The sequence below is a fragment of the Charadrius vociferus genome, unplaced genomic scaffold (genome assembly GCF_000708025.1).
Source record: "Charadrius vociferus isolate BGI_N301 unplaced genomic scaffold, ASM70802v2 scaffold450, whole genome shotgun sequence".
Taxonomy (NCBI): domain Eukaryota; kingdom Metazoa; phylum Chordata; class Aves; order Charadriiformes; family Charadriidae; genus Charadrius; species Charadrius vociferus.
In genome coordinates, this window is record NW_009646931.1 from 3,578,481 (window position 1) to 3,603,323 (window position 24,843).

General features: G+C 41.0%; 1 protein-coding gene across 1 annotated transcript in view; it reads left to right on the forward strand.

Moving 5' to 3' along the window:
- The window catches only part of ADAMTS12 (ADAM metallopeptidase with thrombospondin type 1 motif, 12), a 165,669-nt gene that overhangs the window by 44,718 nt on the left and 96,108 nt on the right, over positions 1 to 24,843 (forward strand). Inside the window, exon 3 of the mRNA XM_009894723.1 lies at positions 16,102 to 16,276. Within this exon, the coding sequence (XP_009893025.1) occupies positions 16,102 to 16,276 (175 nt within the window). The remainder of the gene's footprint in view (positions 1 to 16,101; positions 16,277 to 24,843) is intronic.

A 24,843-nucleotide genomic window follows, 5' to 3' on the forward strand; every position in this document is an offset into this window, starting at 1 on the left:
TTTCCTGCTGCAAATAGATCAGTGTTGTTGAGCCAGAGATGTATTTGGTTCAGTGTTTTCTCATTTTCATCGTTGGAGGGAAGAAGGAAAAAAGACATAGCACTGACAAAGAAACACATCAACTTGAGGAAATCTCACCTTAATTGTTTTGGGGAGGAAAAAAAAGTAGCTTTTGCTTGGCTAGTGCAAAAACATTGTTTTTCAATCATAGCATTTTCATTACTGATGTTTCAGTGCCTCTGTCATGATCTGGCATCATCCTGTACAAAAATCAGGGGTTTGAAAATGTCTCTCTCAGAAAGCCACAGTATCACCTCTCAGTTGTAAAGATTTCTGCAGTAAAATTCCAGTATTTAGCTATGCAACTCTGGTGAATAGTGAGAGCAGAATGAATTGCTTATTGTACATACTGTCTTTGTAAGTTCACCTTTGTGTGGAGTGAATTGTGAATTACTGGTGATTCAGTCCTGAATTCCTTCCTAAATTTGTTTCTAAACAGTCCTCTGACCACACAAAAGCTTATTAGAGAGTTATGATCAAATATACCTGTCTTTTAAAGAACTCTTAAGTCCACTGGCGTTCTGTCTGGACTGTATATGATCTAGTCTTCATTACCTTTTATTTATTTCCATTGTTAGCAAGTTTTTGAATTTTCAGTATTCTTAGACTAGCAAGGATCATGATGAGTAGGAGCTGAAGATAGTATCTTTTAAGTTTGAGTAAACTTTTTCAGTAAAATGTTTCATTCTACAGGACTAGGAGCGTGTCTTCAGGAAGGTGTTTCATCTGTAGACAACATCTGTCTGATCTGTGCAAAAAGTATTTTCTTATTCTTTTGCATATTTTCCTACATATCACCATATCTGTTTTGCATAAGAAGCATTATACATCCTAAAGTAACAAACTGCTGAATTCTTAGAAATGCTGAGCATCTGTGCCTTTTTTGAAATTAAAATGGATTTTCATCACTTCTGAATTCCTGAAAGGTACATTAAGAGGATTTCAAAACATGCCAGCTTTAAAGACAAAACTTTAACATTCCATGAGCAAAAGAAGAGGTGATAGCAGAGATTTAACAGAAAGAAAATGAGTCCTTTTACTAAAGAAAAACACTTTTCCTCACCTGCCTGGTTCCAAAGAGTGTTTTACTGCAATTTTTTTTTCAGATAAATAGTCCAATTCTTCTCTATATTGTCTTTTTTTTGTGCTACAGGATACCACAGTCAAACCTAAAAGGCTGACTGCTGCTTTTAAGCAAGACAAAATGAAATGCTTTTATTCCAAACAGTGATGTATTTTCGAAATAGCAAAAGCAATCTCTTTGCAGTTAAGGAATTATTTTGAAGGAAAATCTAATTCTTCTGTCACTGTCAGATAAAAACAATAGGTTTTTCAACAGACAAACCTGTTTGTTTTTTTTCCAGAAATATTCCACAAAAGAAACAAACACGTGTTTTCAAAACACTTAAAAATCAAAATCCTAAATTAATCATTTTTAGACTGAAATTTATCCCTTTGATCTTCATGGGTGAGCTGCACAACTAAAACATTTTTCTTTTGCTAGCAGCCAAAAGTATATCCCCAAGAACAGTTTGGAGAGGGGCACTTTTTAAAGGAAGTGGTTGCTGCTTGCATGAGGAGTTAAGACCTATGGGCAGTACAAGATCAGCTCAAAAGTCCAGCCAGCCCCATGGTCAGTCTGGGACAAGAACGGCTAGTCTAAAGAGATAGAAAGGAGTGCACATGCCCTGCTATGAAGTCCCAGGAGGGCATCTTGGGCTGATGTTATGGCTAAAAGAAAATAGAGACCTGGAGCAGGAAAGGCACTATAGGAACAAGCCCCCAGGGCTGCAAAAGCAGCCGAGAAGGCTAATCATTCAACTGAGAAAGCCGCTTTATCTACTGAAAAAGCTCCTACAAAGACAGCACCTGAGCAGCAGATTGTGATTTCTGTGTTGAAGGAGGGTGTTAATTTGCCAGACCCTTGGCTTTGTTGAGCACACTGCTGACTTTCAGAAGGAAATAATGGTCAACAGCAGATTCCTGGGGAGAGGTGTAAGAACAGGGCTTGCAAATACGGACATCCTGACATGCTGTCTGTTTCTGAGCTGCAGATGGCATTTTTCTATTTAAAAATATGGGACTAATCTTCCCTACATGGATTTATCCAGCCACTCCTGGTATTTCTCTAAAACATTTTCAATTAGCAATTTTATGTGGCAAATGCTCCTTCAGCTTAAGTATGTCCTAGGTGATAAAATGTTTTGTTACCTGCCAGCTGCTTTTGAAGCTCTCTACCTCTTGTGCTAGGGCACATGGCAAGCAGGCAGAAACTCTCCAGTTTCTCTGTGTTGCTTGCTGCTTCCTCATGTTGTCTCTTTTTCAGCCTTTTCAAGTGCTCATTATACAGGGCCTTGCTCTGGAGGGTGTTGAACTTGCTCGTTTCCCACCAGCTTCAGGAGAACCTTGAAGTCTCAGCACTGTAGAGAAGGCAGTTGGTATTTCATCAGATCAAGCTCTTGGGGGGGGGCTTGGAATTAGCAGAATCTTGTGCTAGTCTTAGCTTAAGTAGTTTACTCAGTTATTGGGTTTGTAGCAAATTTGATTTGATTCTTATGCAGTATACACCTTGCCAAGTTTTGTGCTGAAACACATTGAGGAGCATTTGTCTTGCAGGCTTTTCTTTGTACTGTTTTGGTTTTTTTTTTCGCACAACTTGAATTTTAAAGCATAGGCCATCCTCTGCACCTCTGAGAGAGTTGTTAATGTTCTGCCTGCAAGCTGTAGTGTCTCCCACATGCAGATAATTTTGATGACATATCAGTGTGTGCACTGTACCTCTCATATACGGAAAGGGTGCTCAGTCAGAATTCAAGCTTCAAGGGGAGGATTTAAATCAAGTTCAGAGCTAACTTAAGTGCTCTATGCTTTTAAACTGACCTGAACCCAGTGCTGAATCTGATCAGCCTTCAGCTTTGGTATGCATGGGAGCTGAGACTTGTACTAGATTTCTAAAGACATTTATGGTGGTGTGCCAGATGCAGTCATAAAATCACTTTGTTCTCCTTTCTCAGGCGGACAGAAATAACAGGGAAAGTCAAATGAGTGGCATGTGATTTGCCTCAGGCCAGCAGAAGTTTAGGACTTCTGTTGTGATTTCCAGCTATCATCATGCTGATTCCCAGACTGCCATGTGCTAAGCATCAGCTGTATGCTGGAGACTGCACTCTGTCATCTGAGTTCAGGGACTTGGTGTGAACCTTGTTCTTATGGTGTTATCTCATTTTCCCTCCCCTCTCACATCCCATTTCTTACTCTCAGTCCTTTTTCAACACAGCCATTGTTTGCGATGCAAAACGTTTTCAGTGTAGTGTATCACTCACTTGACATGGATATCTTAATGTGCCACAGCTGCCTTCAACTGCAGACTGAATTTTTATGTTTTGTAAGGTATTTGGTTTTGATAAGCTCCCTCCCCCTTCATTCCTCCCCAGTGATAGCGCAGCAAGCTGCAGCTTGAGCATTGCTCGCAGCCTGTTGCAAGGCTGTGCAGAGCAAATGGAGCAGCTGTTTTCTCATACCACACCCGGAACCAAGGGCAGTGTGTTTCGAGCTGCAGCTGTTGAGCAGAAGCCATGATTCCTCCTGTAGGCACTGAGCTGAAACTCCATGTCACAGTGCTGCTCTGAGGTTACCCTTCGGTGTGGGGAAGTCACCTGCTAGGAAGGCATTGGAAGCATAAATGGTAAGTGATGAAGAGAGTGAGCGCATCAGTATGGACTGCCTTTTAGGTCACCTTGATGTGACACTTCCATGGTAAGTGGTGGCATGATCCTTCCTAGGAATGCTGAAATTCATTCCTAAGTCCCATCTGCGGTGTGCAGCCGGAGGCTTCATGAGTTTGGAGAAAAGAGAGACAGAAGCCTTCTCCCAAACACACCTATGATCACAACTGCGAACCTAAGATATGCTGTCTGCTCTCGACATCTCTGCTTGCTTTTGGGCTGGACAGAATGAAGCTAGGAGACGAGCGTGAGCAGGTGTGGGTCATTGTAGTCCAGTCTGATGTTGCTTTTCCTCTCAGACTTCTGTTTCTTCAAGCAAAATAATTTCTGTAGAGTAGTGGAAGACGTTGGGCTGTGACCTTGCCTTGCTCTGCTCTTGAGCAGAGTAAAGCTCCTGCCAGGCTTTCATCCACTGAAAAATGGGATAATTGTGCTTTCTTCCATCTATGTGCACACGTTGTGGCAGCTGTCATCGTTTGTATCTCTGCTTTTCTGGCTGTTGACTAGGGTTCCTGTGGGTCACAGTAGTACAAACAATACTTGTCACTAGAAACAATGCCACTTGTCATTTGATCAAATATTTGCATTTAGTTATTCTCTAATAAAGTTTGAGCTCTGCAGTATTAACATTGTCATGCTCACTAGCTTGAAATTAGTTTTAGAGCATAAGTGAGCAGAAAGGCAAAACAGCCATGGTGCTTTCTGTCTCCAGGATTAGAGATCATGCCCGCTCTGTGGATCCTCTTGCTTGTGCTTTTATTATTAATAGAAAGCACAGTTTAGGGAAGGAACCTTTTACCAATCAGGCATTTAAATCTTTACTGTCAGTGTTACATGGGCTTTAAATTGTCGAACTTGATCTTCTTTGCAAACTGTAAAAGTTTACTGGCTTCCAAATCAAAGCTTTAGGACTTCTTATCCTGCTATCAAAAGTCTCAGAGGGAATTTCAAATGCTGGGTAGTAGAAACCATTTTCATAGTGTTTATTTTCATTTTCATGAGAGGCTGTTCTGATATTAATGAGATGAAAAAAACACCTATTTGTACACTGTAAGCCCCCTGGATACAGTGCTGTCTGAACAAGTTTAATTAGGAAGATAAGAATTAGATGTTCCAAGAGTATTTTCCAGGAATAAAACAGCTGTTGCTCTTTTCTACTCTTCCAAACTAAAGGTTGTTTTTGGAGGAATTGGGCAAACATTTTGTTTTGTCTCAGAACAGTGACACTTGCCAAGTTGTTTTTGGATCCCAAATGGAGTCAAAACTTGCAAGAGTCTCACCCTCTCGTGACTATAGTCAAAGTAAGCCTCTTCCACCTGGAGAAACAGCTCGCTTTTTTTTTTTTTTTTTTAGCACAAATTGCCATTAAAACTTCCAGTACAAAAACAGGGGAGAAGGGGGAGGGAGAAAGCATGGATAAGAGGAAGAGTCAAAGGCTCAGAAAAATATTGTGTTACTGTTCACCTGAGAGTGTCCTTCAGACTGGATAGCAAAGCTTATTGATTTTTAATTTAGATTTAACTTGCTATTAGATTCACCCTGAGGTAGAGCTTGAGGCTATATTGACTACTTTTTCATACTCCTTGCTTAATGGAGTGCCTTGTGTGACCTAGCTGATTTTTGCAGGAGGAAAAACTTCTGGGTGTGCTTTATCCTCTGGAGTGATGCAACTTGCTGTGTGGACCGGCTCAAGGCACAGACTAGGCACCACCCACTCAGCCTGTCCTGCTGTGGTGTCACCTCACTGGCTTTTGGGCAGATTAAGCAGCCCAAAGGACTGCAACACTGTCTTCTCCAAAGACACAACATATTTGTCAGCAATTGAGCGACAAGGAAATGTTGACAAAAGGAGCCACAGATCTCAGGAGTGTTCAGGACTTCAGTCTGTCTCTCAGCTGCAATATGGAAATCACACTGGTAAACAGAATAAGTGTTCAAACTGTATTTGAGTTAATGAATTAAGAGTCTGCTGTGCCATGCAATCTCCCTGCTGGATGCCTAGCCTGTGGGGAACACAGGCTTGTTCTAACTTAACATAACCAGCAGTGGAAGCTTTGTAAGATTTATTAAATGCCATCTTTGCTGTATTTTAAGACTATAAAAATGGCTAGTTTCTAAGTCTCCTCTAACAGACAATAAATTTTTACCCTGTTGGAATTTATTGGTGTGTTTGAACTTTAGATGCAGCAAAGGAGGACAGTTCTGGCTTAAGCAGATCAAATGGGACATATTTCAAAAAGTAGAAAATGAGAATTTGGAAGGAAGCTGAAAGGCTCTCTGGGAATTGGACAACACGAAGGGACTGCTGCTGGGCACTGTGATACAGTTAGACATGTAGAAGCTGTGGGAACACAGCTTCACGTTCCTTATCAACGACTGGAGATTTCAAAGCAGAAGCCTGTATAGAGACTAATGAGGCTCTAAGCAGCTTCACGGTGACACAGTTATCATCTTTTATTGGTGGATCTTCTATAATAAGAAAAAAAGTAAGATGGGATATTTCTATGATGCAAATATAGCCACAGCCAACAGGGCACCCACAAGTGAATGTATGAATAAGATACCTGAACTGTTTCTCCTAAGGATAATCAGAAAATAGTTGGAAGAAGTAATGAATGGACAATAAAGATTGATAGTGGAGGACATCATGACCTGAAGTATAAAAAAAGATGTATTTTAAAATTACATGTTTCTATGATGTATTTTCTCATGCTCAGAGAAAAAGATTAATTTCACAGAGAATTTCCTGAAGTATAAATGAATGTAGCCAGGGTACTTCAGATTCTGTAAGAGATGCAAAGCTCACAGTAAAATTATTCCTGGCTATCAGTATTACTTAATGAACTGTTTCTAGGCACAGCAGACGAGCAAATGAACACAGGATTTGAACTGTTTCCTTCTCTTACCCATTTTTATAAAGGGTGGATTTTTAACGCCTTAGCTTCTTAAAAGGTACCTTAGATAACCTTCATCCAAATCCCCATCTCCCCTAAACTGTGGGAAGAGGAATTAATCTGTCCTGCTCAAGTGCAGTGAAAAGAAGAAATTAATCGTAGGGTCACAGAATGGTTTTGGTTGGAATGGACCTTAAAGATCATCTAATTCTAGCCCCCCTGCCATGGGCAGAGACACCTCCCACTAGACCTGGTGGCTTAAAGCCCCATCCAGCCTGGCCTTGAACACCTCCAGGGATGGGGTCTTCACAGCTTCTCTGGGCAATTTGTTCCAGTGCCTCACCAGCCTCAGAGTGAATTTTTTTTTCCAGATATCTATTCTAAATCTACCTTCTTCCAGTTTGAAGGCATTCCCCCTCATCCTAGCACTACATGCCCTTGTAAAAAGTCCCTCTCCAGCCTTCTTGTAGACCCCCTTCAGACACTGGAAGGCTGCTATAAGGTCTTCCTGGAGTCTTCTCTTCTCCAGGCTGAACAACCCCAACTCTCTCAGCCTGTCTTCATAGGACAGGTGCTCCATCCCTCTGAGTGTCTTCGTGGCCCTCCTCTGGACTCACTCAAACAGGTCCACGTCCTTCTTATGCTGAGGGCTCCAGAGCTGGACGCAGTCCTCTAGGTGGGGTCTCACAAGAGCGGAGTAGAGAGGCAGAATCACCTCCCTTGACCTGCTGGCCACGCTTCTTTGATGCAGCTCAGGATGCGGTTGGCCTTCTGAGCTGCGAGCGCACATTGCCAGCTTACGTCCAGCTTTTCATCCACCAGTACCCTGAAGTCCTTCTCCTCAGTGCTGCTCTCAATCCATTCTCTGCCCAGCCAGTATTTGTGCTTGGGATTGCCGCGAGCCATGTACAGGACCCTGCACTTGGCCTTGTTGAACTTCAGGAGGTTTGCATGGGCCCAGCTCTCCAGCCTGTCCAGGTCCCTCTGGATGGCATCCCTTCCCTCTAGCACGTGAACCACGCCACACAGCTTGGTGTCATCTGCAAACTTGCTGAGGTTGCACGCAATCCCACTGTCTGTGTCGCTGACAAAGATGTTGAACAACAGTGGTCCCAGTACCAACACCTGAGGAATGCCACTTGCCACTGCTTTGCACTTGGACATGGAGCTGTTGACTGCAACTCTGAGTGCAACCGTCCAGCCAGTTCCTTATCCACCAAGTGCTCCGTCTTTCGAATCCATGTCTCTCCAATTTAGAGACCAGGATGTTGTGTGGGACGGTGTCAAAACACTTTGCGTAATGACAGGTAGATGATATCAGTTGTAATCCACTTATCCACCGACGCTGTAACCACATTACAGAAGGCCACCAAATTTGTCGGGCATGACTTGCCCTTGGTGAAGCTATGTTGGCTGTTACCAGTCACCTCCTCATTTTCTGTGTGCCTTAGCAGAGTTCCCAGGAGGATCTGCTCCATGATTTTGCCAGGGGCTTCAACAAATGAAGCTGAGTGTGGTCACCAGCAAGCTGTTGCCATAACCTGGAGTAATGATCCTCTGCCAAGTCTGTCAGCTGAGTGATCAAGTATTGTAAGTAGTTGTATGGTAGCTGATCGACGTGATCATAGAACGTTGGCTTTTCTCCTTTGCTGAGGGTATGTCCCCAGCCAGAAAGACCCTTATCTCTGACGTATCTAGGACTGCTAAGAACCTGAGAACTGGAGGATATCAGACTCTTCTTCTGCCTCTGATACCTAATTTTCTTCCACAAAAGTCCACCTTGCTGTGAATTTGGCTTTGCATTGATATTTTTCTCCTTTTTGTCTGATTGAACTTTATGAGCCCACAGCGTGCAGGGCCTAACTCCACTCATTTTTGACACCTGTGGCTAGTTTTCTGGCAGTTTCTAAATTGTATGAAGTAGCAAGTGTGACAAAAGAGTATAAAATCTTCCGATATGATAGTATCCTGTTCTTTTACTTACCCTGTTGTCTTAAAAAAAAACTATTTTAATTTTGGACCAAAGCTTTGATGAAATGTGTTCCAGTGTCTTAGTTTTTTTTCGTTAGAACTCTGTTAAGAGCTGGAGTGTTGTCCTTTTTTGTGGGTGATGGTCATAGAAGTCGTTTGTCATATTTCACAATACCTAAAAAACAATCAAACTGCTCTTTCTGCCTGAGCAACGGCATGGCAGGTCGATTTTTTTGTAGCTCTGGCTGAGGACATAGGTGAAAATCTCATCTGGACCTGCATGTTGGTAGATTTGTGTTCTGGCAGAGATAGGAACAGACAACAACTCAAAGAGAAAGATCCTTGGGGAAAAAAAATGCCATACAGAAAGCAATTAAGTCATAAGCTGAAAACAGAAAATAAACTTAGCATGTGTAATGTTTATAGATAATTTACTTCACCAGTTCAGGTTGATTATTTGACGTTCTCTGGTTACACATTTCCTATGGCACAATTTTTTCTTTAATTAGAAAATTCTTTTATTCAAACCGAGTTTCTCTTGCCATGCATTACAGTTTTAATAAGTAAGTACTTTTGGAGCAAAGTACTTGAAGGTAAAAAAAGCATCTTGTCTTCTTATATTTGTTTCACATCACTTCTAAAAACTCGATGTGTTTCCAGAGTCCATCACTGCCCTGTTTTCAGAAATAATGCTGTCTGTTTTTAGTGTGTTACACACTGTTCTTACGACAGGTATTATTTTTTGGCATTATTGTCAACGTACTCAGTTATATAGCTTTAGACTGCAAATTGTTGGGTTTTTCCCTCCCTTTTTCTCCTGACACACACTGATTAATTCCAGCCCCTCCTGTCTGGAATAACATTGCAATTACAAAATCTTAGCCAAGGCTAAAGCTGCTCTTTTCCCTTCCCACAGGACTCAGCTTCAGCTTCCCACATGGAATTGATTGAAAAAATTCTGCTAGAAAATATATTTTGACAAAACCTCTGAACTTTTGACCAAAAGAAATATGTGAAAGATATCTGCTTTCCACTGTAAAATGCAGATTTCCACTGAAAATCAAAAAAGTTCATTGAAAACCTTTAGTCAGAAGTGTCCCAAGATGACTATTTCCTCCTGGCGAGCGACATGCAGTGTGGGAGATGGATGTGTCCAGGGAGCAGTTTGTGTCAAAATAATGAGGCACGTGAACTAAAAATCCCATTAAGTTATGTCACTGCCTTCCAGATGCGTTCTGGGAAACGTTTTTGGCAAAAGTATGTCAGAATTTGGGGGTGAAATGAGAGATTTGAAGAATAGGAGAACAACACATTGGAAAAAAATTCTGTGGTAGAGTTTTAGATTTTCCCGTGTAGGCATACACACACATGCACACACAGCCCCCACACCCACTATTTTCTGGCCATTTCTGTTACTGTTTTACATGGTAGCTTCTCATAAAGAAGTTTAAGTGAGGGAAACTTGGCTGCAGTTATTTTTTTCTGTGGTGAAAACTAAACTCTCTAATGAGCGTAAATAAGGCTGGCTTATTTCCGATGAAGCTTTCATAACGGTACTCCTTTGTGTATTCTGAGGCCGTGTGAGTGCACTCAAAAGTGGATGATGCAGCAGACCACTAAAAGAAAAAGCATATGTTGTATGTATACGTAGCTTGAAGTCTGATGGACTTTAAATGAAAAGTTCTTGCTATTATGAGTCAGAAAAGGACAGATATAAAGAGCAAAACTAAAGAAGTCCTTAATCAGCAAAGGCAATTTTTCCGGCTCCGAGTGCTTTGAAATGAGTTTAATGTGAAGATTGGTGGTGCTTTCTTCCAGTTGGTCATAGCATTTCACTCCTTGGTGTATAGCCTGTGCAGGACGAAAGTGCAAGTGCAAAGCACAAGTTCAGTAAGAGCTGGAAGTCTCTGGAAGCTGTTGGAAAGCACATCTGTGTGCTGGAAGTGGAGTTTTACAGTCACTTCATCCCAAGCAGCACTGGCGGGGATGGTGCATTTCCCACTCTGATTTCATTAATTGGCTTTACCTGTAAATTTACACACGTATCTCTATGAGACATTTCTCTGTCAGACAGAGCAGGAATATGAATTCTTAAAAAATACTATTTGCCCCAGTAGATTAGCATTTCAAATATGAAATATTTCTTTTTTTTTACAGTAATGGAATATTCCTGAGAGAACCATGTTTCTCACTGTTAAAACCATGATGATTTTATTCACTATTGCTAATGTATAGGGTCATTATACTTCCAACTGATAGATTGTGCAATTGATGGATTTTTTAAATTTGTAATTTGGAGTATAACATGTGTGTGCTGTTCTTTATGATTCCGGACAGGAATGAAAGTCATGGTTTCTACCTGACAGCCATTCAGTCAATAATAAAATAGTTTCAGGATAAACAAAGCAAGGATAAAGGATTTTGATTTAGGAGATATACAAATGCCTAGCTTATCTTCCAGTTACCTCTGGGAAGAGCCATGAGAAGAACTTTTCTCGTGGAAAGTATCAGCTCCTGTTCTTGTTGTAGTGCAAAAGTGGAACTGACAGATGTTTTTAGACATTGTAAAAATTACATGGTACTAGAATTAGGGGGAATTTTTTAGGCAGGTTCCAGAACTCATCTTTTATATGAGCTAAATGTTATGTTTTATTACCTCTTGTAAGTTCAGGCACCCAGTGCAGCCATTTGCAGATAATAAAGTGGAGCATGTCATAATGTTTTACGGATTTTTTAGATGATACAGAGTAATGCACATTTTTGGTATCACTCTTCCATTGCTTTTGCAGTCATGATTGTAATATGGCTGTGCAGAAAGGTCTACAGTTCCTGACCCTGCTTAAATTTGCTTTGATTTATGGTACTTCAGGTAACACAGGACATAGAACATTTCTGTACCACATATGCAGAGCTGTATTTAAGACACTGGTCTCAAGAACCCTAATCTCCTCTTGGACTGGTGGTTGGGAGTAGTAATAAAGACCAGAGAATCTATTCAAATCATTTGACTTTCTCTGTTTTCATCTCCTCTTCCAGCTTTCTTTCTCCACGTGCTGTAGCACCATGAGGACTGCAGTTGCAAGATGAATTAGGGCAATGCATGCGCTGATTTCAGGTAGCAACGTGGCTAGAGAATAGCCATGTGTTGAAAACTGTCTGGGAAGAGGAAGTACCCAGGGATGTTTGGTAACACCCTGACACCTTCGGAGAGAGACAATCTGTCCCGTTTACAATATCTTGTCTCTGTCCTGTAACAAGGAACATATGGAGGCAGCTGTCCTTACTGGGTATCTGAGTGCAGATAGCACTGAAGTGCCATGTAGGACGTGATGGCATTTCTCTGATTTTGTATTGTAGTGATGATGGTTTCATCCAAATTTCAAACTCTTTCAGAAACTCCCAGAGCACAAAGTTCAAGTGAAAGGAAAGATTGCTTATGAGTATCTTGACTTATTGGGGAATTTGTTACAGACAGAGCAGGCAGTTTTGTTTAAATAAATTCTATCGCTACTAGAATTTAGGATCCATGAGAACTTTTGGATCAATTTTGTTGCAACTTGCAATCCGTCACCTTATTTAGAAGTGTAGTACTTGGAAAACTGTGTGTTCTGCTGGATCTTTTGTGTAAGAACAGTAACACAGTGTCACCCTAGCCTTTTCTTTGCAGATTTTTTAGATACTGTGAGTAGAGCTGGGCTTTAGTCTGTAAACCTACACAAAACAGGAGAAAGTTTCACACAATAGTGATGATTTATAACTCATTTTTTCTATGAGGATTCCCAAGTGCTTAATGCACGTTCAGCCTCATGACGAATATCAGGTCTGTTCCATAAATGAAATAAAGATGCAGGTTTTATGTTACAATGAGTTTAGAGGCAATACATGCTCAATGTATCCTTGTTCCTCCTTCCTCCCTCCTCAGATTGCACAGTGGAGGGACTCGTGGCCATAATTTGATGGCAGGAACCAGTAGTTTGGGATGGGAAAGAAGCAAGGATACCTGTTCCCAAATGTTTTTGGGTTAATCCAGGAGTTTGATGCAGAACACTGGCCTACTGACTTGTAGCCTTGAATGCATGGTACTGGTACTTTAAAACCCTGCAAGAAGCAACAGAAGTGAAGGAGTGGTCCCAAGAACCACTTTTTAGGTTGAGGTTAAAAGTGTTTTTCAGTAGTCTTTGTGAGGTCAGAGCTAAAACCAGAGAAACTGCAACAAGCTGTGTCTGTGGTTCAGAAGAGGGCTGTGGGCTGACAGGTACAGTTGCACTCTCTTTGGTGACAAAGCTGGTTTACGTATTTCAGTGCCATCCCATCAGTTGTTTTCGGGGATGCACTGTTGCATTAGTGCCTGAAATGGCCCTTGTAGGTGTGCCCGGCAGTATTGCCAAGCCAACCACCAAGAGCTGTGCATAACCTGAAAATATACCCAGGGTTCTTCTTGTTTTATTCTGAGCTGGCGGCAGTTCTAGCTGTAGCTTAGTTTTGCTACTCTACAGGCTTAGTTGCCTTTCAGTAAGTACAGATTTTTCTGATAGTCCCAAGGTGTCAGGAGCTGTTGTGGCGAGTTGAGCTGTGAGTTGATGACACTCTGCAGTCTGGAGTGTCTCCTTGGTAAAATAGTCCCTCAGACTTCTTCATGCTCTACAGTGACTTCAGTCTGGGTGTCAGGTATAGGAGTAGCCTTTATCTTCCCAAGATTCAGCAAACTGTAGCCAACAAGTGTGAAAGGTCTGTTCTGGCTGTTGTCAACCTCTTTTAAAGAACAAATGTTAAAGCTATCATGTGGAAGTTACACACGCCTGAGGTAAGTTTCTTCAGGGGAGATCTCACACACAGACATGGCCTCTTCCAGAAATTAAAGGACATTAAGGATTTCCACTTTTTCTGCATGAAGTGCGGAAAGTTTCTCTTGGACCTTGCCTCACGTAACAAAGGAGACAAGCGGGAAGGTAGTAATTACGGCACAGAGAAGGACAGTGCTGCTAACTGTGTTTTTGCACACATTCAGTTGTCTGTCAATGTAAACAAGGAAGCACATACAATAGATGTGAGTTAAGGAGCCACACATACTCCTGGAAAGTGCTACAATGGAAGTGACAAGAACAGTATATGAACTAGCGCAGACAAGCAGTTACTGCAGAGGACAGGAGGGACAACTCCTAGTTTCATCCCAGATTTAGAGGAAGACTGGCAAGATTTCTGCCGCAGGTGGGTGGGATGATACAGTCGTACTGCTGAACTTAACAAATGTCCACAGAATGCTAGCTGGTTGGCGGTGGTGTGGCTGTATTGGAACAGGGATGGCTTGAGATAGAGTTGTTATAGCAAAAACCTGTAAGACTGTGAAAATAGATATTCCATACTGAAAAAGTAATTAAAAAAAAAAAGGGGGAACGTCTGAAGCCAGGTGCTGTAGTACCCAGTTTTTGCTGGCTCATTGAACAACCTTTACTGCCATCTGTGTGCATGTGTGTATGCAGTATGAAATATGATAGATTTTTCTTTTTTCTCCTGCTCGATACAGCTTGGATGGAGAGCTGAATTTTAACATGCAAGCATTGCTGGGGGAGCTTGGGAAATTAGGTCACTACTAATATACTTAATTTTTTGTATGATTGCCTGGCCTTTCTTCTTACAGATGCAACTTTGACATAATAGTCCAGTGACTAATCAGCCTGCCCTATAAAATCAGGATCTGCGGTGAAGATGGTTAGTTCTTCCTGGTTCCAACTGAGTTAAAAAACACAACAGGAAGAAGAAGGTCAGATAACCCAGACTTCCAGTATATCCAGGGCAGATCAAATGCTGTGGAATGAAATGGGCAAAGTTTTGTGATGGTGCTTTGATTCCTTAAGCAGCAGGAGGAAAGTTACACTTTATCCAGTCTGAACATGGGATTTATTGCTTTTGTAGTGTGTCTCAGCTCCTATGTCAAAAGTAGCCTTGATTTATAATTTAAAAAGAAACCTGAGCATTTTTGGATTTCATGTTTAAAAATCAGAAATCTTGATTCCATTTTTCTTAAAAATGAAACAAAAAACATACAGGCAGTAACTGTAATCCCAGATGAGCAAACTTATGTGATTTCGATTATTGAACCTGTGAAACTTTATAGATATTACCGAGGCTTCAAATCAAGGCCAACCTCTGGCTTTTAAACTTCGACTTGCACTGGAAAACTGCAAGGAAAGAGTTTCTTCTCTTAAGAACAGTTGGGCAAATTCTGTGAAATGACAGTCACAGTTATTAAGTTGTACAAGTTTGCTGTGGGATGTATCGGGCCTGTGGCAATCAGAGTGGAGGCAGAAGGTGTCTGGTAGAGGGGACTTTGAAGCTTGTGGTATGGAGATCTCGCTGAGCTGCCTAGTACACAGAGCCCATAGTTGCTATTTTTTAAGAATGCTTTTCCTTCATTCATATGGTTTCCCTCTTGTCCTTACCCTCATACTGGCTTTCCCAACTGTCCAGGGAAACTGTAAGAGTGTTTCAAACGGTTTATTTAATTTGTCTGTCCTTGCAAGTTTTAATACAGCAGCTGCAGGAGCGCAGTGTTGCTGCATTAGATTTAGTATGCTCTATATATGTTGACGTGGAAGGGCCATACAACGGTTTTGCAATGTTAACAATCCCTGCAAAAAAGCTGAGATACAAGGGACCAAGGAAGTCTGTGTCTGGTTACATGGGTGTCTCAGATCACGGCAGAGGGAGGCGTGTAAACTGGCCCGCTGTAGGCCAGATGAGTATCGAAGGTCCTGTACCTCAGCCAAAGCTGGGAGGTTGATACAGAATTTATAGCATAAGAAATGTTGCAGCCTTTATTAAGCAGGTCTATTGCACGATCACAATAACCTGATGTAATTCATGGATTATCTTCATGGAAATCCATGAAGATAATGGAATCCATGGAAATCATGGATACTTCCATGGGAAGCCTGGGGGCAAGAGAGGTTTGTAGTCTGAGTTGAGGGTGAACCACACAGTCCAGCCCATCTGATGGGTTCCCTAATCTGACTGTGGAATTGCAGCTAGGAGCAGAGTTATGCTTTGCACTTATGAAACAGCTTCTATTCAGGGCTTGTTCTCTGGGGAATGGATGCAAAACACCAGAAGAACAAGACACAAATCTTTCTAGTGCATCGTCTTTGACAAATTAACTTTAGACCATATTTAGTACAAATATGGGAGCCTCTGCCTCAGTATACAGGATTTCAGGTTATTAGGAAGAGGATGTTTTTTCTATTCCCCTTTGGACTGTTATGCCTTTGTGAGGTACAAAGCATCCTTCACATATGTAGCAAAATAATGCTAAAAAACTGTTGTTTTCTTATTTCTGCAGTGTAATGACTGGCTTATGAGACAAGCTCAAGGATGGTGATATGAAAAGACTCTTATTTTATTTTTTACTTCCAGTACTGGACAGTAGAGATTAACTCTTTTGTGCTTATTTTCAGACTGGATATTTCCATCTGCCCCATGGGGATTACTTCATTGAGCCCATTAAAAAGCATCCACAGAAGGAGGGAACACCCCACCCCCATATTATCTATGGGGCAAATATCCTTCAAAATGCTTTAAGGAGAAGACGGGCGATCCCGATGGAAAAAGAACAAGCATGCGGATTGAATGGTACAAATATTGCTGGATTCCTGCCAATTTGCTTTCTGCATCTTTTCAAGCAGTTTTTGTTTTCCAGTGCTGTGTGCCTTTCCTTCTGCCAGGCTTTTTTAAATTCTATAAAAAGAGATTATGCAAAATGAGAGCATCTCAGTCAAAACACCTTGAGACCCACCCTTCTGGGTTCCTTTCTGGAAGCTTAAATCACCCCCTGTGACTGCTGGGATATGTTTTTCACACCACTGATCCTTTATACCCCTCACTTTTTTCTCCAAACAGAACTGTTCAGTGAGTTTGACTTGAATTCTTGAGTAGTGCCAGGATGACAAGAATTGCAGTCATTATTATTTTTAATAAAATACTCTTCCTCTGTGCAAATGCTCTCCTCAACATAAAATATCGCCCCTCTAATACATGGTTTAAACTTAGGATTTCTAGATTCTCTGTGGCAGTTACCACCATATTTAAAGACTTTTATTTGGTTGTTCTGCAGGTGGAGTGCAGGGCAACAGCAAGATGTTTTTTCTAGAAGTAGAAGTAAAAATAACTTAAATATTGGTGCAGTAATACTCAGCATTTTGTCTTTTGGGAAAACAAACTAATACACTGTTCTGGAAATGCACTATCTAGATGGTAGTTGGCATCTCGTAATTACAAAATTAGTTCCTTTATCTAGTGAAATCAGTTACTTGATTGACTTCATATTAAAAATTTACACATCTTCTGTTGGTTCTCTGATGTTTGAGGCCTTCAAGCTGGGTTGGCACCAAACTTTAGAAAAGGTACAGTATTGGTAGGGAGAATGAATAATAACCTAAATGGCCGAAGGCCCAAGTTATGTACATATAGAGCTGCAGAATGTGCAGGGGTGTGTTTCCAGCTTTCACAGGTTCATGGTTAAAGAGTAGTTGGTTCTTTTGCAGGGGTGGAAAAAAAGAGGAATGTAGGAATTTTTAATCCTGTCGTGACTGCTGTTGAAGTTTTACTGCTGTGGAATATGAATTGATAAATTAAAGAAGCAAACAACAACTCATCCCTACTGTGTTTCTGGTCATGGACCTGCTTTGCACTTCCTGCTTGCTGGCAATAAGCAGTATGAAATGAAAACTGGGGGAAACTAGAAAATTGATGGCTTGGGGGGAGCTATTCAGTCTTCTGTGATACTGGGAAGGTGAGGATAAGGGGAAGCAGTAAGAATTAATATGAATACAGTTCCTCATCATTTTTGATCAAATAAAAATATATCTACTTGTTAGACAAATAAGCCTGAAGTTGAAAAGCCATGAACATATAAAGTTGATGTCTATTTTGACTTAAATCTAAAGTACCTCCCTGCTTTTCCATTTCTTCTGATAACTGCTAGGATGAATGAGAGGAATTAGTTTAGATTTGCCTGTGAAGAATGAGGAAATGTTCTTGCCTGCTGTATTTGAGGTTTCTTTTATGGATGAAATAACATCTGTAAGCAACAATTTTAAGTATAGAAAGGAGATAGGAGATATCAGGGATCATGCTGTGTATTTGCTTTGTGTAGCCTGCTTATTTTCTTTCTTCCTCTTACTTTTTACCTCTTGTATTTTCTTTCAAAGTCCTGCAGAATGAGACAGAAAAAGACTGGTTGGACCAGTCAAATAAAAGTGCAAAAATACTGGCTGGGTGGAGAATGGATTGAGAGCAGCACTAAGGAGAAGGACTTCAGGGTACTGGTGGATGAAAAGCTGGACGTAAGCTGGCAATGTGCGCTCGCAGCTCAGAAGGCCAACCGCATCCTGAGCTGCATCAAAGAAGCGTGGCCAGCAGGTCAAGGGAGGTGATTCTGCCCCTCTACTCCGCTCTTGTGAGACCCCACCTGGAGGACTGCGTCCAGCTCTGGAGCCCTCAGCATAAGAAGGACGTGGACCTGTTTGAGTGAGTCCAGAGGAGGGCCACGAAGACACTCAGAGGGATGGAGCTCCTGTCCTATGAAGACAGGCTGAGAGAGTTGGGGTTGTTCAGCCTGGAGAAGAGAAGACTCCAGGAAGACCTTATAGCGGCCTTCCAGTGTCTGAAGGGGGTCTACAAGAAGGCTGGAGAGGGCCTTTTTACAAGGGCATGTAGTGCTAGGATGAGGGGGAATGCCTTCAAACTGGAAGAAGGTAGATTTAGAATAGATATCTGGAAAAAAAAAAATTCACTCTGAGGCTGGTGAGGCACTGGAACAAATTGCCCAGAGAAGCTGTGAAGACCCCATTCCTGGAGGTGTTCAAGGCCAGGTTGGATGGGGCTTTAAGCCACCAGGTCTAGTGGGAGGTGTCTCTGCCCATGGCAGGGGGGCTAGAACTAGATGATCTTTAAGGTCCCTTCCAACCTAAACTATTTCCATGATTCTGTGACCTGGCTGCTGGGAAAAATTGAGCATAGCTTCCCTGAGAGTTCCTCACTTAGACTAGCTAAGTTTGCTCTAATAGGCTTTGGATTTTAAACTGCCTGTCTGATGTTATTCATTCTAATGTGACAGAACTATTTCTAGTGATAATAGTATGTTCATGATATTCCAGGCTAACAAAGGGACTGTCTTATGAACTAACAAAGTAATATACTGTCATTTATGTTCCTGTGTTTAACTGACTCGATCAACCTTTGGAGGTAATGTCTGCTTTTGGTCAAGCAGTAATCTGCTTGGCTGTCATAGAAGTTAAGTAATTAGTGGGAAAAAGTGCACAGAGGAAAAAAGCATTCCCTTCATTACATTTTTGCCCTTTATGTCACAGGATGTAACAGTCATTTGTTCCTCTAAAGGCCTTAACTTTTAATTTGTGTATTGTGTTTTGCTATCTCACTTCACTTGTAGCCAGCTCTTCAACAAGGGTAGAAAAAAAGAAGTCAATGTCATCTCCTGTTTACACTAGAAGTGAAATACAGAAGTTAAAGGAAATGGAGTTGATTCTTGCTTTCTGTGCTAAATATGTTCACTACACAGGCTTTGGGGAATACTTGGTGCATAAATAAATTTTAAAGGTGGTAAATTGATTCTTCTCCCCTTTCAAGACCTCAAGCACTTCATGCTGTTAAGTTTGATTGCGGAAGTCTGGTACACCCACATGATGTCACAGATGGCCCAGAGTAATGCCTTTCGGCCTCACTTTGAAGCAAACCAGTTTCAATTTACAGTTCATATTTAATTCTAGAAACGAATTCTATTTTGCAGATTAAACATCATGACCGTTTTGTGTTCTCAGCCCTAGCCTTGTCCCCACCTCGCTGGGGCTTAACTGATGAAGAATTGCCTGCCGTATCTCTTGTAGGAGCTGGTTTTCAGAATCAAATATTTCAGCCTTGTGTGCTGACATTCATCATACAGACTGTCTGCTTTTGTTTATTTGAGCTCTGATTCTGCTTAGTTTTTAAACTTAAGCTAAGACAATTCAGTCATTCCTAAGACTTATGCTTGAGAAACCCTTTGTATACCCAGGCTAGAATATAGTGATGATTTTTGCTTGGCAAAATGGATGCTTTCAAGTCAGCGCACGAAGTTGGGTAGTGATAATAGTAATCTTTTAGTCAGAACTAACCTGTCTGTCAGGCAAGGGAGTATAAAGACTAGTTTTACAGGCAAAATCAAAAGAGAGGAATTAGTGTGGAAGGGAATAGGTAGAGGATGCTGACCTCTTGTGCAGCCTTTTTCAAGCTTTTTTAATACAAGGACCCTGTCACCTCTTAGAAGAAGCCCTGTGCAGCATGCTCATGACATTTACTGTGGCAACAACCACATGAATCTCCAGACTCCAACCTGCTTGTCATCTGTCTCATTTACATACGGTAATGCTTTAGCATCAATGACATTCATGTGCTCTTGCAATGGTTATATTAGTTAGTTTATAATTTGCAGTATCCTTAACAGTTTCAGCTATTTGGAGAAAAATCATTGGGGTTAATGATGTAAATTAAAACGTAGGTTTGTGCTGTACAGTTCCACTGCTGCTTAGGCAACTGCCGGATGACTCAGTCATTAATTGCATGCAAAACTGAATACTAGTCTTGAAAACAGCATTACGATACTGTACATTGCAAGCTGCTGTCTTACTGTATCATTTGAAATCTGTGTGAGAAGTAACAAAAAATGATAAATGAAAAGTGTCCTTGAGCTTTATGAATAACTTCTCTAATCATTTGTGCCTGTCTGACAGAAGACTAAGGATTTGGGGATTTGCTTTGTTTTTATAAATAGGTTATCATAAAAACTTGACGGTGCTCTGAGATATAATGCAAGTGAGAAGGAATTATCCTCCCTCATCAGAATAAGAAAAGATTTCCTGCCATTTCTTTCTGTTTGTTTCTTTCTGTTTGTTTTCATGCAGTCTGCCACAAGGTATTGGTTTGTTTGTGAGCTGTCAAGTGGAGAAGTTTTGTGAAGTTTTTGAATGAAAATGCTGTGATGTGATGGATCTCTTCCTGACTCAGCACTGCAGAGGGGACTGATAGAATACAAATTGATGGATTTCTTTTTCTTGGCCAAGTGATTCTGTGAGGTGGTCAGGTTGCTGTCATTCAGAAGGAGGGTAGCTGTGTTTGTTCAGACTGCATTCCAGTATTTACTGCAGTAGACTGTAATATATAACTATGGAAAGAAAGGTTTAGGGTATTAAAGTAGATCTCTGAGAATACTTCATTGGAGCTTTAGGTGTATAGAAGTTGTCATACGTTTTGCCCTCATTTTGGCATTGAAAAGATTTGATAGATGAGTTCCACATAGATCAGAAGTTAGGATTAGTTTGGGTTCTACATGGACCTCCGACTCCTTGTCTCCAGAGGAGTTATAAATCTTATAACTGAAAATTTTGCATTTGGAGCAATTTTGCGTTGGAGCTATGATGGGATAAGGCTGGGGTGGGAAGGAGGTGACAGGCTCTGTGACAGTTACAACAGTTACCTGTTGTTTTTCCTAAGGGTTATGTCTGAGTGCAGGTTTTTATTGAATCGTGGTCTTACTTTTTGGTGATTCTCTGCAAGAGTACAGCATAAACTGTTAGTCTTGGCTTTTGACAGTGAAGTCCTTTTTTTAACTACTTGGAAGAGAGAGGGAAAAAAAGCCCAGGGCACTGTTTTATTCTCAAAGGATAGCCTATCTTTTTTTGGAAGAACATTGTGGCCAATGTAAGCAGCCTTGCTTGCTGGCAGAACCCCTGGTACATGCTGTGTAGCTTCCATATCTTTTCAAGAACGATGCTGACATTTTTCCGGTATTTGTTTATCCTGTATTTAACCACATCAATTACTACTCAGCTTAATTTGCTTAGTTTCTCCAAAACACAGAGACTATTATTCTTACGATGATAAGTTCACACATTGAACTGAGATTAGTTCAGTGTAGAGGGAAGAGCATCTTTCTCCCTGCATCACTCTGCGTGCTATGAACAGGCTCTACTAACCTGTTTAAAAGCTGCTTGCCATGAAAAAAGAGCGAATAGATACATTCAGTTAGAATGACCTCTATTTTAAAGCAGGAACAATAAAACATACAGCCTTCAGAAGTACATGTAGTATCTCTGATGTCTAGAACAGTTTGCATTGAACTGAAAGCAGTGAGTGCCTGCTTGTGCAGACAGCAGGAGATTTAACATTTCAGGACTGGGGTAGCTGGGAAACAAATATATGGTAGCTGGTTTGTTCTAGCAGTGGATGAAATAATTGCTGCTAACTGGTGTCAAGAGATTGTTTACTCCCCAAGCAAGCTCATGAAATCAAAGCAGGAGATTGTAACTTTCTTTCAGGTTTCAGGAAGACTTTTTTTTTTTTTTTGGTTGCTCTCTAGAGTGTGTTAGAAGCTTATCGGATATAAGACTTTTTTTCATTGTCTTGTGCTTTCCTTCTCCAGAAACAGGAAGTGTCCTCTTGTGTTTCTGAAACCTCTGGGTTCTGTGCCAGGGAGATAAGATTTTTTCAACTTTGAGGTTTCTGACATACAAATTTAAGAAGACTTCTGTATTCATTTCACTTTGCTGTCAAAATCCTGTTACTTCTAAGAAATGAGCAGGCACAAATATGTAGCCTTGCTAAGCAATAAAAAGGATTCTAGGTTTCATTATCATACAGATATTTAATAGATATGCTTACTATTACTTGAACTTCAGGTTTTAAGTACATGGGATAAGGTTCTTATCTCTTAACTTGAGTAGCTTAGTAGTTAAACAATTGAGTTTAAGCTAGTTGTGTTACAAGCTGGCTCTGTTCATAATTAATGGAGTAGAACAGTCATTGTCAAAGGCTGATTCATCCTATCCCAAAAGTCATCTTTGACTTTTGGGATAAATTGTGCTTGGGAGATGCCTAGGTTGTAGTTACAGGCAGTAGAAGCATCGGTAGAGGAGAAAGGAATAAAACACTGTATTTTGTGCAATTGTCCCTCTCCAGTTAAATCAGTGCAAGTCAAAAGTAGAACTTTCTCCAAGTAGATCCAAAGTTTGTGCTAAACAGGGGCCAGAGAAAGCTCAATGCTGGCAGAGTGCTGACACCTGCTTTCCCAGTCCCTGATTGTTTTCTCATCTTCTTCCCTTTTCTGCTGGAATTTAACCTTCAGTATGTCACTAGCTCCTACTAACTGAAACATGGTACTTTCCATAAGTACTTGTTTTGTGCAGGAGGTAAGGGAGAAAAATGTGGAAACAAGAGATTGTTGTTATACTGTGATAATAGTCACTTATTGGCACCAAAGGGCATCAGAAACGTGATACTCTTCCTCACTCAATGACTGAAAAACATTTAAAGTTCTGTGACAGCCATATTCCAAACAATATGAGTCAAAACTAGAAGGAGGGAAAAATCTGCTTCACTGTGTTTCAGTGGAGTCTTTCTTTTCAGTCCCTGTGCCAGTGGAAAGAAATAGTGTTTGCTATACTATGCGTGCTTACTGCATTTGCTTTTCTGTAGTTTAAAGGGTAGACTGTGGTCTCTTCCATGTCTTCACTGAAACAGGTTGCTTAACCACTCCTCAGACTGAGGGGTCTCAGTCTGGATAGAGACTGAACTTAGTTCAGCATTTCTAACCTGTACTGTTGTAGACGGATATATTCTGCTCTTGCTCTGTGCCTACAGCTTTCCGTATCAAACTGTGTGTGATGCTGTTGCACTTTTTGAGTATTGCCATTGATTGGGTAAACAAATGCTTTGGTAATGTAAATGTTAAACTGCTGTAGTGTTGATTGGGAGAGCAATAGCAAGCTTTAGAATTAAACTGTTACATACTGCATGCCATCCCTTTCTCTTTTGTAGGATAACAGTAGCCTTAAACAATTGTAAACCTTATTTCCACAGTTGAAATAGAAAACCCAGAAAGCTAGGCTGCATTTAGGAAACGTTTTTGTTGCAGGAGTTTGAAAATTTGCGCAGAGCGCTTGACCCATTAATGGAGTAGTATTGGCAAAACTGTTCAGCCTTCAGTCTGCTTAGTGCCAGATTTCTCAGTCATATTGAACTCTCTGTGAACTTTGTAAAAAGACACTACAATTACCTTATTATTTCTGGGCAGATCACAGCTTTCTAATTCTTCTGGAAGTGCTGTTCTTGTGCTGTGGGGCTAATGCACTGATACGGGCTCAGTGTTCACAATTAGTTTCTCCGAAGTCTGCGTGTCCCTGATGAGCCTCTGGCAGCCTCCTATCGTACATGACCCACTTTAAATAGGTGCCTGAGCACAGTTTTTCTGTGTGAAACACAGCGTCCTTGCAGCTTCTCCACTCCTTGCTTGGAGTTTGTGTTACTCGCTCCATGCTCCTAGCATCTGCTTGAACTTGAATGCATTTGTGTGCTTGGAGACACTCCTCTGGATAAATTGTACTTAAAAGGAGATTATAATACTCCTATCAGCATAGATTTTAGCTTATGATTAGTTGGGAACAAGGGAAACTGCATAACTTAGGATGTTACAAGATTTTTTCTATCCACCACTTTTTCCACAGAGTAGTCTTTTAAAGAACTGTAAGCTCTCTCCTTTTTAGGGAGAAGTGGGGCCATACCTGGGCTTACCCTGCTCCACACATAATAATTACTTGGCACCCTGTTCTGGGGTGCACAGATCCTATTCTGCACTCCTGATTATCTGCTGGGTGTAGGATTGAGTTTTCAACTCCTGTGATGGGTGCTTGTGGGGACCATTCTCATAATGAATTTCTGGCAGTATTGAATATCTTGGGGTGCTGTGTTTAGGAGATGCAATTTCACTAGACAGCAGTCTGCAAAGAGTATCTTTTGGAGTCCGGGATGTCATTTCTGACACAAGTCTTTGTGTCTGAACTGTTTTTACGCTTGGTTGCTGGAAAAAAAGATCTGCCTCAACACAGATTTAGTGAGCTACTGGACTTGCTAGCTGGATTTGATTTGTTGTGAAAGACTTCTAGTAGGGTGAGGTTTGTTCCTCAGTTTCACGGTGCTTACGTAAAGATTACCTATTGTACCGTGTCTTTGCAAATAAGTCCTCTTTACTGTGTGCTATTTCTGAACTATCCTGTAAAAAATGTATGTAAATAACAGACTGGAGGGACACTATTCACTTAAAGATCATACAGAATTACACACACTTTTTTTTCTAGAAAAAGGAATTGTCC